The sequence below is a fragment of the Pleurodeles waltl genome, chromosome 3_2, assembly GCF_031143425.1.
Source record: "Pleurodeles waltl isolate 20211129_DDA chromosome 3_2, aPleWal1.hap1.20221129, whole genome shotgun sequence".
NCBI classification, from domain to species: Eukaryota; Metazoa; Chordata; class Amphibia; order Caudata; family Salamandridae; genus Pleurodeles; species Pleurodeles waltl.
In genome coordinates, this window is record NC_090441.1 from 75,887,060 (window position 1) to 75,901,690 (window position 14,631).

Genomic DNA, 14,631 nt, shown 5'->3' on the forward strand with positions numbered 1-14,631 from the left:
ACTTATTTTAGTCTGGTGTTTGTTGGTGGGTTTGGAGTTTTCCATGGCAGGCGGTGCTACCCTCTCAGGGGCACGGTTCTTTACCCATGGCACTCCTTGTTTACAAGTTTTCAATATTTTCACCTTTTTAAGTATAAATTATAGTGTTGGTAATAGAAGGTTTAAAGTCCACCTCATTAGATTTTATAGGCTGAATCAAATGTATCCCCTTATTAGTCAATGACTGATGCAGTGGTGTGAGATTTACACCTTAATCTATTTTAAGACTATGCTTGGATTTCATTCCTTAGTCAATGATGTGACCTAATTGTCTGCCTTGAACAGATGTTGCTGTAGATCGAGAGGTTGAAGGAGATGTGTTGCTTGGAGACATGGGACAAGGTATTCCCTTCCGGCCAGGCACGTTCGACGGGTGCATCAGGTATGCTTCATTTCTTACACAGCTTCAGTTCCTATCAGTTAAGTTTGTTTAGTGGCTTTCAACTATAAGGTTGCAGAGCATGCAAAAGCTTTCAGAATGCCTGTCTGATCTAGAAAGGGCTGTGGTGGGTTTGTATTGTGCACTTAGCACGTAGGCAACAGGATAGAATACCCAGCAGGTATGTTAGGATTCTTGTTGAGTTGCAGGGATGTTAGTTTTTTTTTTGCGTTGGAGTAGGTGCCAATGCATCTGTTTTCTGCTTCATTGCAACCTTGACATCGGCTGGGCCCTCTGAATTATGTTGGTGTCTGTCTCCTGCCATTTTTCTTGTTAACTGCTTGTTCTGACCTCGACGCGGTAACTGCCCTTCTTGTTTGTGCTGTCTGTTCTTTCTGCCCTCGTCTCTGTTTAACTGCTCCCTTTTGCGTCTTTTGCTCCTCTTCCTGCTTCGTTTTGCAGCTTGGTCTTTTGCATCTTTGGTATCTTCCGTCAGTATTCGTCCCTCAACTTGCTCCACTGATTGCATTTTCTGGACTTTCCCGCTCTTGCTGGTCCTGCCCACCACTCCCCTTCTCTCTTCCCACACTCCCTACTTAATGGGGGGCCGCAGCATGGTCGCGCAGCAGATGTGCTGCTAGCATGCCAAAGGCAAGCCCGTCTGTGCCTGGACTGAACCCAGCACCAGGAGCCTTACTGGCCCAAAGCCTCCCGCAGCTACACCTACAACACACTCCACCTGCTCAACCCTGTAATCGGCCACAAATGCTGCTGCCGAGCCACTCCTCAGTCCAGGGTGGGGCCCCTTTGCCGGCACAAATCCCACCTGCCCCCATACACCTGCTCCCACAGCACGTGCACACCCACACCCATACCCACACCCATACCCACCTCTCATAAAGTCAGAAATCAAGACTTGCACTTGCATAGCACCACACTCCTACCTCGCACAACACACACTCACATGTATGCTCCTCACCACATGCACACTTGGCAAGTCCAATACTTAAATTTGGGCCCTTCTCGACTCCGCACACTAGACCTCCTCTTCCTCACCGAAACCTGGCTCAACCCCATATCAGCGCTGGACTTTGCCGCAACCATCCCTACTGGTTACAAAATCCTGCACCAGGACCGACCCCATAAACCAGGCAGAGGAGGACCACCCATCATCCACAGAGACAACATTAAATGTACTTCTTGCACTGACCCAGAAGGCACTTTTTATGGAGCACATGCACTTCATGCTACAGACACAGTAAAACCACTATCAAAGGCACCCTCTCCTACTAGCCCCAGGGCCTTGCACCCACTCCAGCGTCCGCCCCACTGACCTCAATGCACCCCTTGCCCTGAGCCCCAAAGAGTTCATACTCCTAGGCTATTTCAACTTCCTTCTTGCAACCACATAGACCCCAACTCCACAGACCTGCTCGAAAGTCTACAGAAGATTAGCCTGATCCAGCTCATACAAGACCTTACTCACATCTCTGGACACAACTTGACCCCATCTACTCCTCCTGCGACAGGGTTAAAGTCAGCCACATCTCTCCACTTACATGGGCAGACCATTCCAGCGTTAAGTTTCAACAGGGTTGCCAACCACCCCTTAAGAGTTTAGCAATTCCCCAAGCCACTGCTGAAAGAAAGTTACAGAAACATAATGACTCAACACCCTTAAATTAAACCACCCAAAGTCCACTAACTACCTCATCAGCGGCACCCACAACTTCATAATTTGGATCACCACCTGTGCTGATACCCTGGCGCTCCTGAAAAAACACCAAACCCAAAAGATCCCATAAACAAGCTAGCCAGTAGAAAGCAGAGTCCAAGAGAATTTGCAAACCACTCTCAAAAGGAATTGTTAAACCACTAGAGAAAATATCATAAGAAACACCTACAGCACTGCACTTAGACAATATTACCATCAAGTAAAAGAGACCAAAGAAAAGGCCCTGAACCTGAGAATCAAATCTAGGTACAACAACTGCAGGGAACCTTTTGCCACTGTCAAGGAATTCACCAAGACAATAGCCGCAACCCAAACATCTTCAACTTCTTCCCAGAAAAAAATCACAAAGATCTACAGCAACTATAAACTCCAGCCACTCCCCATGGAACTTCCCAGCCTGCAAACTGCATCAACCAGAGACTATCAACTGACGGCATGGAACCCTCTAGCTATTGAGGACACTGAAACAATAATGAAGACAGTCCACTCAGGAGCTTCAAACGACCCCTGCACCCACCATATCTACAACTTGGAAAAAACCACCTCCCTCAAGACAGCCACCTTCTCAGAAAGCTGGAAACATGCAGAAGTTATTGCTCTCCTCAAAAAGCCCTCATACGACCCTCGATGTACTCAACACCTACTGACCCATCTTGCCGCTCCCCTTCCCAGTCAGTCATTGAGAAGACATCAACAGACAACTCACTGACCACCTAGAATGCCACAAATCCCTGGATGACTCTGGAACAACTACAGCACTGAAACAGCCCTCATCGCTACCTCAGATGACATATACACCATACTTGACCGTCAACAGACCGCCGCTCTCATCCTCCTTGAACTCTCCACCACTTTCGACAGTCTCCCACCACACACGCATCATCAGACTACACACAGTGGGAATACAAGGACTAGCACTCAAATGGATCGCTTACTTCCTCTCCGGAAGAACACAAGCCAGGCTCTCTCCGTTCACATCCGAACCCAAGGACCTCATCTGTGGAGTCCTACAGGGATCATCACTTAGCCCCACACTTTTAAACCTAGACATGACTCCTTTGGCAAATATCATCAGACCCACAGAATGAACATCCTCTCTTAGACTAATGACACCCTGCTCACTTTTTCCCCTCTTAGACAACACCGCTGCCACCAAAACAAACTTCAAACAATGCACGACCAGCGTGCCCAGTTAGATGAAAGAAAGCTGACTGAAGCCCACACCAACAAAACTGATCTTTGGAAATAAGAGCTCACCTTGGACTCCTTGGACCCACACGCTGCAACCGACCATGCTAGGATCCCAGGCCTCATCCTGGACACCAACCTCACCATTAAGTCCAAGGTCAACGGTTTTGCCTCCTCATGATTTCACATCCTCTGCATGCTAAGTAAAAGCTTCAAGTGGCTCTCACTGGACACTAGAGGTACAATCATGCAGCCCCTAATTATACGCAGATTGGACTGCGACAACGCATGCTCTCCCGGCTTCTCAAAGCATCTTCATCAGACTTCAAACCATCCAAAACGCCGCCGCCAGTCTTGTCCTCGACCTCTTGTGCCAAACCCCAACCACACCAGTTCTCAGAGTGCCCACTGGCTCCCCATCCAAAAGGTCTGCTAGTTTAAACATCTCGCACATGCATCAAGTCACTACACAACATGATAAACGCTTACCTCAATAACTGGCTTCACTTCCACCAACCCTCCAGACAACATCGCTGAGCATCACTTTCACTTGCACACACACCCCACATCCACAGGAGCAGAATGGGAGGTCAATCATTCTTCTGTCAAGCTGCCAAATCCTGACCTACCTTAACACATCCGGGCTTCCTTCTCACTTCTTGAATTCGTCAAGAAGCTGAAGACCAGGCTATTCAATTAGTCTTCTAGCAGGGCCATCGAGACTTACTGTATTTAGGTCCAGCCTCACCACAGGCCTACACTCGCCTACTTAGTGCCTGGATTCTCTCACAGGTGTCAAGCAGTGCTCTGCAGATCCACCTTAACTTACATTGTTGGATTAAGATGGTAAATACGTTTTCCTGCTCTGTATGTCCTACCGTGTAATGAACCAGACCGGCAAATCCTGGTGCTTTCAGTCAGACTAGGTACTTTCTAATGTGATTTGTTACTTTCTGCATCCATTTTGACAGCATTTCAGCTCTTCAGTGGCTTTGCAATGCAGACAAAAAGACACACAGCCCCCCAAGGCGGCTTTATTGCTTCTTCTCATCCCTCTATTCTGTACTGGTGAGTGTCATTCTAGAAAATTGAAGTGTCCATGCCTTTATAATCTTTGGCTGTGTGTAACTTTTTCCATATGTTCTTTTCTTTTCTTTTCTTTTCTAGAGTAGAGGATCTCGAGCCGTATTGCAGCTATACCCAGAGAACTCGGAACAGGTTGGCTGTCATATTATGCCTTGAACACATTCAGAGTTTAAGTGTGGATTGGACATGGTGCGTGCATCTGGCCGATCTGTTGGCATTTTGCTTGCTTATTATCAGGTAGTGGGTGACTGATAGTCCATTGTTTGTTATTTAACTGAATTAATTTGTGTGGTTGTTACTAGGTTGAGCCCCCAAAGCTTCGTAATGGGCAACTAATAAAAACATTTTGACTTCCTTGCAGGCTGGCTTTGGTTTGTTGATCCGTTAGCTATTTAGTGTTTTGTTGGTTCGTCTGTTAGCATGTTGATGCCTTTGAAGGTGAGCATTGAGTGGCTGATGAATCCTTCAGTGTTTGGTGCCTGTAGAGATGGGTATTAGGTTATGTATCATTTATTGTTCAGTGTTTTTGAGAAATTGACTTGTTAAAATGTAATGTCTAGTGATTGATCTATTTGTGTGGGGTATTTCTAGAGCAGATCACTGGGTATTGTACTTGTTAGCATTTGGTGCTTAGATCAGGCAGTGAGTGGTTGACAGCGTTCCTGCTCTAGACCAAGCAATGATCAGTAAAATTATCTGCTGGCAATTGCTGGTAATGGAGCTAATCTGAGGGTGGGATTGAGTGTGTGTTTGCCTTTGGTTATAATTATCCATGTTTCACATCACTGCTTCATCGTTTTTTCTCTTTCAGCTTGAGCTGATAACTGCACAAGCCATGAAGGCAGGCTTTACTGGAGGGATGGTTGTAGATTACCCAAATAGCACCAAAGCCAAAAAGTGAGTAATCTCCTGAAAAGTAAGGTGTTTTCTTCTGAATAGCTCAACTGACTGTTGCCTTCACCTGCTTCTCCTTGATGCTGTGATGTTTTTGTAAGCTGTTTTATGGTGCAATTGGTAACCTGTAACCACCCATCTTCTATTGTAATTCTTTCATAAGCATATGATCTGCTCTGTCACTGCAGCATCTTCTCTCACTCTACCACCCGCTTACATTCACTAAGCCTTAGCTCAGTCACTAACCTATGTCTTCTCACTGATCTCTCTTCACATCTCCTCAATCCTGTGATCATTGTCCTTCTGAAATAGTTCATCTCCCTCTAGAGAAGTCTGTGTTTCTCCTTGCCTCTCTCAACTTTTGTAGTGTGAATCTTTTCTGGATTCACATGCTTGCATATTTCTGTCATCTAGTGGTTGGGTCCATAGTAGAATCCTATTCAGTCCTTTGTCTCTGTTTAGGAGTGCGTTTGGACATCATTTGGTGCTCTGTCCCTCCTTCATTAGTGTTAGATATAGGTCCTGGAAAACCTTTGACGTGGCCACCATCTTCAGATTCTTTTTTCCCCCTTTGAATCTGGAAACAAAGCTGTGTGTTCTCCAGAGCAAAAGAAGGAAGAAGACAGACATTTTTTATTGAAAAAGAAGACACAGAAGGTAAAAAGGGATATTTAAATGGCTTACCAACGGACATCCCAGAAGGAGCATGAAGAGGTTTTTCAAGTAAAGTGACATTACCGTTTACATTGGAGAATGAGAGCACACACCATTTAGATTTTGCTACAACAAATTTGTGCAGAAGAACATCCACAATGTGTGCAACCTTATCATTCCACAAGATAGCAAGGCGGAGGGGTGCACCACGCGTGCCAAGTTCCAGCTGAAGACTCTTAAAGGAAGAGGCACAGTCTCAGCATAAGCAGAAGTCGTTCAAACAGTTGGGGTTGTCAAGCAACTATGAAACCCTCAAGGACACAGACGTTGCCTAAGGGGAAGGCTTTGATGCTGAATAATTTGTTGAGGCTGAGAAGGAAAAAACAGTGTAAAGGATGTCTCCTCCAAGAGACACCAGGTAACACACCAAGGGTGCACCACATCTGAGCTGATCTCTTCAGACGTGAACACTCAAGATAATCCTCAATGCCAAAACTTTCAGCAAAACCAACCTTATCACTAAACAGTGATGAAGAGCGCGGGTAGGTGAGGAAAAGTGCCACACAAAGGGAAGGCTTCAGCATAGAAAAGAAAGCCCGAGATGGCTGATGTATATCCTTAATACCCCATGCAAGATTTCACATGAGGACAGTCTAGGAGTGTCAACAGCAACAGTGGTCACAAGCAACCGCAAATGGGGAGGATGTAGTGGTCATCTTAGATTACGCAAGGAGATGCAGTGGTGGAGTACAGGCATTATATTGGGCAGACGGTTCAAACTACCAACTCCTTCTGTAACCATTACAACAGACCGACCCCACACATAGTGGGAATCTCAAATGAGACAGCTGAACATCAGAGGCCTATCAAGCACAGAAAAAACAGTGAAACACATACTGTTGGAACTCAAGACTGTTTACTATGCTCTCAGGGCCTTCTAGGCACATATGGTATGAAGGGTGATTCAAATGAAAACAGACAACCCAGTTACCATGTTCTACCTCAAAAAATGTGGGACACGTACTATCAAAGCTATCACAGAATGTATGGAAGTGGGCTATAAAAAGAAGTATAATGCCAGGGTGCGGTGGGGTACAAATCACCGAAGCAGATAGGCAAATGCTTCACATGAGTGGGTGCTAAAACAAAACGTGGTGGAGTACATCTTTTGGAAGTAGGGCACACTACACAGACTTATTCGCAACTCAAGAAAATCCCAAAGCTGTGCATCCAAGTATCGGCACTACTGATCGATAGGTAATGCCCTGCCGATAGAATGGTCAGGAACATTTGCCTATGGTTTTCCCCCAATTCTTTGGATATCACTGGTTATATAAAAATGCAAGCAGACAAAAATAGCACTAATTCTAATAGCCTCCAGGTGGGCCATACGAACATGGTTTTCAGACCTACTGAAAATGGCACAGTGTAGAGTCATGAAGCTACCGGAACATACTGACAATACAGACTGGTCAGGTGTACCATCCGTAACCAGCTACCCTGAGCCTAGCAGCCTGGTTCCTGAAGACCTAGAATTTGGTCACATAGGCGTACCTACAGAGCCATGCAAATACTTAAAATCTAAAGGTACAAGAGCCAAGTTGTAGGAAGTTGGCTCTGTATGCACTATTTCAAAGTAAGGAATAGTATGCACAGAGTCCAAAGGTTCCCCTTAGAGGTAAGATAGTGGCAAAAAGAGATAATACTAATGCTCTATTTTGTGGTAGTGTGGTCGAGCAGTAGGCTTATCAAAGGAGTAGTGTCAAGCATTTGTTGTACATACACACAGGCAATAAATGAGGAACACACACTCCAGAGACAAATCCAGCCAATAGGTTTTGTTATAGAAAAATATCTTTTCTTAGTTTATTTTAAGAACCAGAGGTTCAAATTCTACATGTAATATCTCATTTGAAAGGTATTGCAGGTAAGTACTTTAGGAACTTTGAATAATTACAGTAGCATATATACTTTTCACATAAAACACAAATAGCTGTTTTAAAAGTGGACACTTAGTGCAATTTTCACAGTTCCTGGGGGAGGTAAGTTATTGTTAGTTTTAGCAGGTAAGTAAATCACTTACAAGTCTCAGGTTTGGGTCCAAGGTAGCCCACCGTTGGGGGTTCAGAGCAACCCCAAAGTTACCACACCAGCAGCTCAGGTCCGGTCAGGTGCAGAGGTCAAAGAGGTGCCCAAAACACATAGGCTTTAATGGAGAGAAGGGGGTGCCCCGGTTCCGGTCTGCCAGCAGGTAAGTACCCGCGTCTTCGGAGGGCAGACCAGGGGGGTTTTGTAGGGCACCGGGGGGGACACAAGTCAACACAAAAAGTACACCCTCAGCAGCGCGGGGGCGGCCGGGTGCAGTGTGCAAACATGCGTCGGGTTTTCAATGAGAGACCAAGGGATCTCTTCAGCGGTGCAGGCAGGCAAGTGGGGGGGCTCCTCGGGGTAGCCACCACCTGGGCAAGGGAGAGGGCCTCCTGGGGGTCACTCCTGCACAGAAGTTCCGTTCCTTCAGGTGCTGGGGGCTGCGGGTGCTGGGTCTTTTCCAGCCGTCGGGACTTTAGGTTCAGGCAGTCGCGGTCAGGGGGAGCCTCGGGATTCCCTCTGCAGGCGTCGCTGTGGGGTTCAGGGGGGACAACTTTGGTTACTCACAGTCTCGGAGTCGCCGGAGGGTCCTCCCTGAGGTGTTGTTTCTCCACCAGTCGAGTCGGGGTCGCCGGGTGCAGTGTTGCAAGTCTCACGCTTCTTGCGGGGAGTTGCAGGGGTCTTTAAATCTGCTCCTTTGAAACAAAGTTGCAGTCTTTTGGAGCAGGGCCGCTGTCCTCTGGAGTTTCTTGTCTTTCTTGAAGCAGGGCAGTCCTCTGAGGATTCAGAGGTTGCTGGTCCTTTGGAAAGCGTCGCTGGAGCAGGTTTCTTTGGAAGGCAGGAGACAGGCCGGTAGGACTGGGGCCAAAGCAGTTGGTGTCTTCTGTTCTTCCTCTGCAGGGGTTTTTCAGCTCAGCAGTCGTCTTCTTCTTGTAGTTTCAGGAATCTAAATCTTTAGGTTCAGGGAAGCCCTTAAATACTAAATTTAAGGGCGTGTTTAGGTCTGGGGGGTTAGTAGCCAATGGCTACTAGCCCTGAGGGTGGGTACACCCTCTTTGTGCCTCCTCCCAAGGGGAGGGGGTCACATCCCTAATCCTATTGGGGAATCCTCCATCTGCAAGATGGAGGATTTCTAAAAGTTAGAGTCACTTCAGCTCAGGACACCTTAGGGGCTGTCCTGACTGTCCAGTGACTCCTCCTTGTTATTCTCATTATCTCCACTGGTCTTGCCGCCAAAAGTGGGGCTGTGGCCGGAGGGGGCGGGCAACTCCACTAGCTGGAGTGCCCTGCAGTGCTGGAACAAAGGGGGTAAGCCTTTGAGGCTCACCGCCAGGTGTTACAGCTCCTGCCTGGGGGAGGTGATAGCATCTCCATCCAGTGCAGGCTTTGTTACTGGCCTCAGAGTGACAAAGGCACTCTCCCCATGGGGCCAGCAACATGTCTCGGTTGTGGCAGGCTGCTGGAACCAGTCAGCCTACACAGATAGTCGGTTAAGGTTTCAGGGGGCACCTCTAAGGTGCCCTCTGGGGTGTATGTCACAATAAAATGTACACTGGCATCAGTGTGCATTTATTGTGCTGAGAAGTTTGATACCAAACTTCCCAGTTTTCAGTGTAGCCATTATGGTGCTGTGGAGTCCGTGTTTGACAGACTCCCAGACCATATACTCTTATGGCTACCCTGCACTTACAATGTCTAAGGTTTGGCTTAGACACTGTAGGGGCACAGTACTCATGCACTGGTGCCCTCACCTATGGTATAGTGCACCCTGCCTTAGGGCTGTAAGGCCTACTAGAGGGGTGACTTATCTATACTGCATAGGCAGTGTGAGGTTGGCATGGCACCCTGAGGGGAGTGCCATGTCGACTTACTCGTTTTGTTCTCACCAGCACACACAAGCTGGTAAGCAGTGTGTCTGTGCTGAGTGAGGGGTCCCCAGGGTGGCATAAGATATGCTGCAGCCCTTAGAGACCTTCCCTGGCATCAGGGCCCTTGGTACCAGGGGTACCAGTTACAAGGGACGTACCTGGATGCCAGGATTTGCCAATTGTGGAATCAAAAGTATAGGTTAGGGAAAGAACACTGGTGCTGGGGCCTGGTTAGCAGGCCTCACCACACTTTCAATTGAAAACATAGCATCAGCAAAGGCAAAAAGTCAGGGGGTAACCATGCCAAGGAGGCATTTCCTTACACAACCCCCCCCCCCCCTCTACGAAAGAGGATGAGACTAACCTTTCCCAAGAGAGTCTTCATTTTCTAAGTGGAAGAACCTGGAAAGGCCATCTGCATTGGCATGGGCAGTCCCAGGTCTGTGTTCCACTATAAAGTCCATTCCCTGTAGGGAGATGGACCACCTCAACAGTTTTGGATTTTCACCTTTCATTTGCATCAGCCATCTGAGAGGTCTGTGGTCAGTCTGAACTAGGAAGTGAGTACCAAAGAGGTATGGTCTCAGCTTCTTCAGGGACCAAACCACAGCAAAGGCCTCCCTCTCAATGGCACTCCAACGCTGCTCCCTGGGGAGTAACCTCCTGCTAATGAAAGCAACAGGCTGGTCAAGGCCATCATCATTTGTTTGGGACAAAACTGCCCCTATCCCATGTTCAGAGGCATCTGTTTGCACAATGAATTGCTTGGAGTAATCTGGAGCTTTTAGAACTGGTGCTGTGCACATAGCTTGTTTCAGGGTGTCAAAGGCCTGTTGGCATTCTACAGTCCAGTTTACTTTCTTGGGCATTTTCTTGGAGGTGAGTTCTGTGAGGGCTGTCACAATGGATCCATATCCCTTCACAAACCTCCTATAGTACCCAGTCAAGCCAAGGAATGCCCTGACTTGAGTCTGGGTTTTTGGAGCTGCCCAGTCCAGAATAGTCTGGATCTTAGGCTGGAGTGGCTGAACTTGGCCTCCACCTACAAGGTGTCCCAAGTAAACCACAGTTCCCTGCCCTATCTGGCATTTGGATGCCTTGATAGAGAGGCCTGCAGACTGCAGAGCCTTCAAAACCTTCTTCAGGTGGACCAGGTGATCCTGCCAGTTGGAGCTAAAGACAGCAATATCGTCCAGATAAGCTGCACTGAAGGACTCCAAGCCAGCAAGGACTTGATTCACCAACCTTTGGAAGGTGGCAGGGGCATTCTTTAAACCAAAGGGCATAACAGTGAACTGATAATGCCCATCCGGTGTGGAGAATGCTGTCTTTTCTTTTGCTCCAGGGGCCATTTTGATTTGCCAGTACCCTGCTGTTAAGTCAAAGGTACTTAAGAATTTGGCAGCCCCTAATTTATCAATCAGCTCATCAGCTCTAGGAATGGGATGGGCATCTGTCTTGGTGACAGAGTTAAGTCCTCTGTAGTCAACACAAAACCTCATCTCTCTCTTTCCATCTTTGGTGTGAGGTTTGGGGACTAAGACCACTGGGCTAGCCCAGGGGCTGTCAGAGTGCTCAATTACTCCCAATTCCAGCATCTTGTGGACTTCCACCTTGATGCTTTCCTTAACTTGATCAGACTGTCTGAATATTTTGTTTTTGACAGGCATGCTGTCTCCTGTGTCCACATCATGGGTACACAGGTGTGTCTGACCAGGGGTTAGGGAAAATAGCTCAGCAAACTGCTGCAGGACTTTCCTACAGTCAGATTGCTGTTGGCCAGAGAGGGTGTCTGAATAGATCACTCCATCTACTGAGCCATCATTAGGGTTTGATGACAGAAGATCAGGGAGAGGTTCACTCTCAGCTTCCTGATCCTCATCTGTTACCATTAACAGATTTACATCAGCCCTGTCATGGAAGAGCTTAAAGCGGTTCACATGGATCACCCTCTTGGGGCTCCTGCTTGTGCCCAGGTCTACCAGGTAGGTGACCTGACTCTTCCTCTCTAGCACTGGGTAAGGGCCACTCCATTTGTCCTGAAGTGCCCTGGGAGCCACAGGCTCCAAAACCCAGACTTTCTGCCCTGGTTGAAATTCAACCAGTGCAGCCTTTTGGTCCTACCAAAACTTCTGGAGCTGTTGGCTGGCCTCAAGGTTTTTACTTGCCTTTTCCATGTACTCTGCCATCCTTGAGCGAAGGCCAAGTACATAGTCCACTATGTCTTGTTTAGGCTCATGAAGAGGTCTCTCCCAGCCTTCTTTAACAAGAGCAAGTGGTCCCCTTACAGGGTGGCCAAACAGAAGTTCAAAGGGTGAGAACCCTACTCCCTTCTGAGGCACCTCTCTGTAAGCGAAAAGCAGACATGGCAAGAGGACATCCCATCTCCTTTTGAGTTTTTCTGGGAGCCCCATGATCATGCCCTTTAATGTCTTGTTGAATCTCTCAACAAGGCCATTAGTTTGTGGATGATAGGGTGTAGTGAATTTATAAGTCACTCCACACTCATTCCACATGTGTTTCAGGTATGCTGACATGAAGTTGGTACCTCTGTCAGACACCACCTCCTTAGGGAAGCCCACTCTGGTAAAAATACCAATGAGGGCCTTGGCTACTGCAGGGGCAGTAGTCGACCTAAGGGGAATAGCTTCAGGATACCTAGTAGCATGATCCACTACTACTAGGATGTACATATTTCCTGAGGCTGTGGGAGGTTCAAGTGGACCCACTATGTCCACACCCACTCTTTCAAAGGGGACCCCCACCACTGGAAGTGCAATGAGGGGGGCCTTTGGATGTCCACCTGTCTTACCACTGGCTTGACAGGTGGTACAGGAGATGCAAAACTCCTTAACCTTCTGGGACATGTTGGGCCAGTAGAAGTGGTTGACTAACCTCTCCCACGTCTTGGTTTGTCCCAAATGCCCAGCAAGGGGAATATCATGGGCTAAGGTCAGAATAAACTCTCTGAACGCCTGAGGCACTACCACTCTCCTAGTGGCACCAGGTTTGGGATCTCTTGCCTCAGTGTACAGGAGTCCATCTTCCCAATAGACCCTATGTGTTCCATTTTTCTTGCCTTTGGACTCTTCAGCAGCTTGCTGCCTAAGGCCTTCAAGAGAGGGACAGGTTTCTTGCCCCTTACACAACTCTTCCCTTGAGGGTCCCCCTGGGCCTAAGAGCTCAACCTGGTAAGGTTCCAGCTCCATAGGCTCAGTTCCCTCAGAGGGCAGAACTTCTTCCTGAGAAGAGAGGCTCTCTTTTTCTTGTTGTGTTGCAGCTGGTTTCCCAGCTGACTTTCCCTTTCTCTTGGTAGGCTGGGCCTTTCTTCCAGACTCCAGCTCTACTTTTTCACCCTGTGCCTTGCACTGTGCCCTTGTCTTGACACACACCAGTTCAGGGATACCCAGCATAGCTGCATGGGTTTTCAGTTCTACCTCAGCCCATGCTGAAGACTCCAGGTCATTTCCAAGCAAACAGTCGACTGGGATATTTGAGGAGATCACCACCTGTTTCAGGCCATTGACCCCTCCCCACTCTAAAGTTACCATTACCATGGGATGTACTTTAGTTTGATTGTCAGCATTGGTGACTGGATAGGTTTGTCCAGTCAGGTATTGGCCAGGGGAAACCAGTGTTCGATGGCATCTGTCGCTGTAGATACGCATGTTTTGCAATAGCTCGCCATCTGGTGTTGGGCCGGAGTGTTACAAGTTGTTTTTCTTCGAAGAAGTCTTTCGAGTCACGGGACCGAGTGACTCCTCCTTTTGTCTCCATTGCGCATGGGCGTCGACTCCATCTTCGATTGTTTTTTTTCCGCCATCGGGTTCGGACGTGTTCCTGTCGCTCCGAGTTTCGGAACGGAAAGATAGCTAATTTCGGAAGATTTTCGTCGGTATTGTTGCGTTCGGGATCGGCGTAGTTAGATTCAACACCGCGTCGAAGGATCGAAGAGCTCCGGTGCCCTTCGGGGGTAGTTTTTTCGATCCCCCGTCGGGGCCTGGTCGGCCCGACCGCGTGCTGAAGAACGCCGATGGAACGGACCCCGTTCCGTTTCTGCCCCAAATGCCACAATAAATACCCCTATACAGACCAACACTTGGTCTGTAACCTGTGCCTGTCACCTGAGCACAGCGAAGACACCTGCGAGGCCTGTCGTGCGTTCCGGTCCCGAAAAACACTCCGAGACCGTCGAGCCAGAAGACTTCAGATGGCGTCCGCGCCGACAGCCCACCGAGAGTTCGAGGAACAAGAAGAGGAAGGTACCTTCTCGATCCAAGAATCGGACTCCGAAGGATTCGACGATACACAAACCGTGAGTAAGACGTCGAAAACCACACAGAGGAAGATTTACAAGGCCCAGGGGACGCCACTGCCATCAGGCCATGGCTCCACCCATAAATTCGGTGACCGACCGTCTGCACCGAAAAAGGCCCAAACAGTGCCGAGATCGTCCGACTCCGGTCGAGACACCGGCACGCAGCCTTCTCGGGACCGAGAAAGTGCTGGAGACAAGCATCGACACCGAGATACCGGTGTAGACACGGCTCGACGCCGAGACAGCGGCACCGAAGAAGATCGACGCCGAGAGGTTTCGGCCCCGAAAAAGAAAAAAGTCACCTCGGAGCCAAAAAAAGATGCAGACAGGGTTTCGGTGCCGAAACAAACTGCAACCGACCCAGTTTCAGGCTCTTATACAG

At 48.3% G+C, this 14,631-nt stretch overlaps 1 protein-coding gene across 1 annotated transcript in view; it reads left to right on the forward strand.

Annotated features, from left to right (window-relative positions):
- BUD23 (BUD23 rRNA methyltransferase and ribosome maturation factor) overlaps positions 1–14,631 on the forward strand; it is a 117,046-nt gene that overhangs the window by 51,687 nt on the left and 50,728 nt on the right. The window contains exons 5-8 of the mRNA XM_069226787.1: positions 325–421; positions 4,313–4,409; positions 4,509–4,559; positions 5,239–5,324. Coding sequence (XP_069082888.1) covers positions 325–421; positions 4,313–4,409; positions 4,509–4,559; positions 5,239–5,324 — 331 coding nt within the window. The remainder of the gene's footprint in view (positions 1–324; positions 422–4,312; positions 4,410–4,508; positions 4,560–5,238; positions 5,325–14,631) is intronic.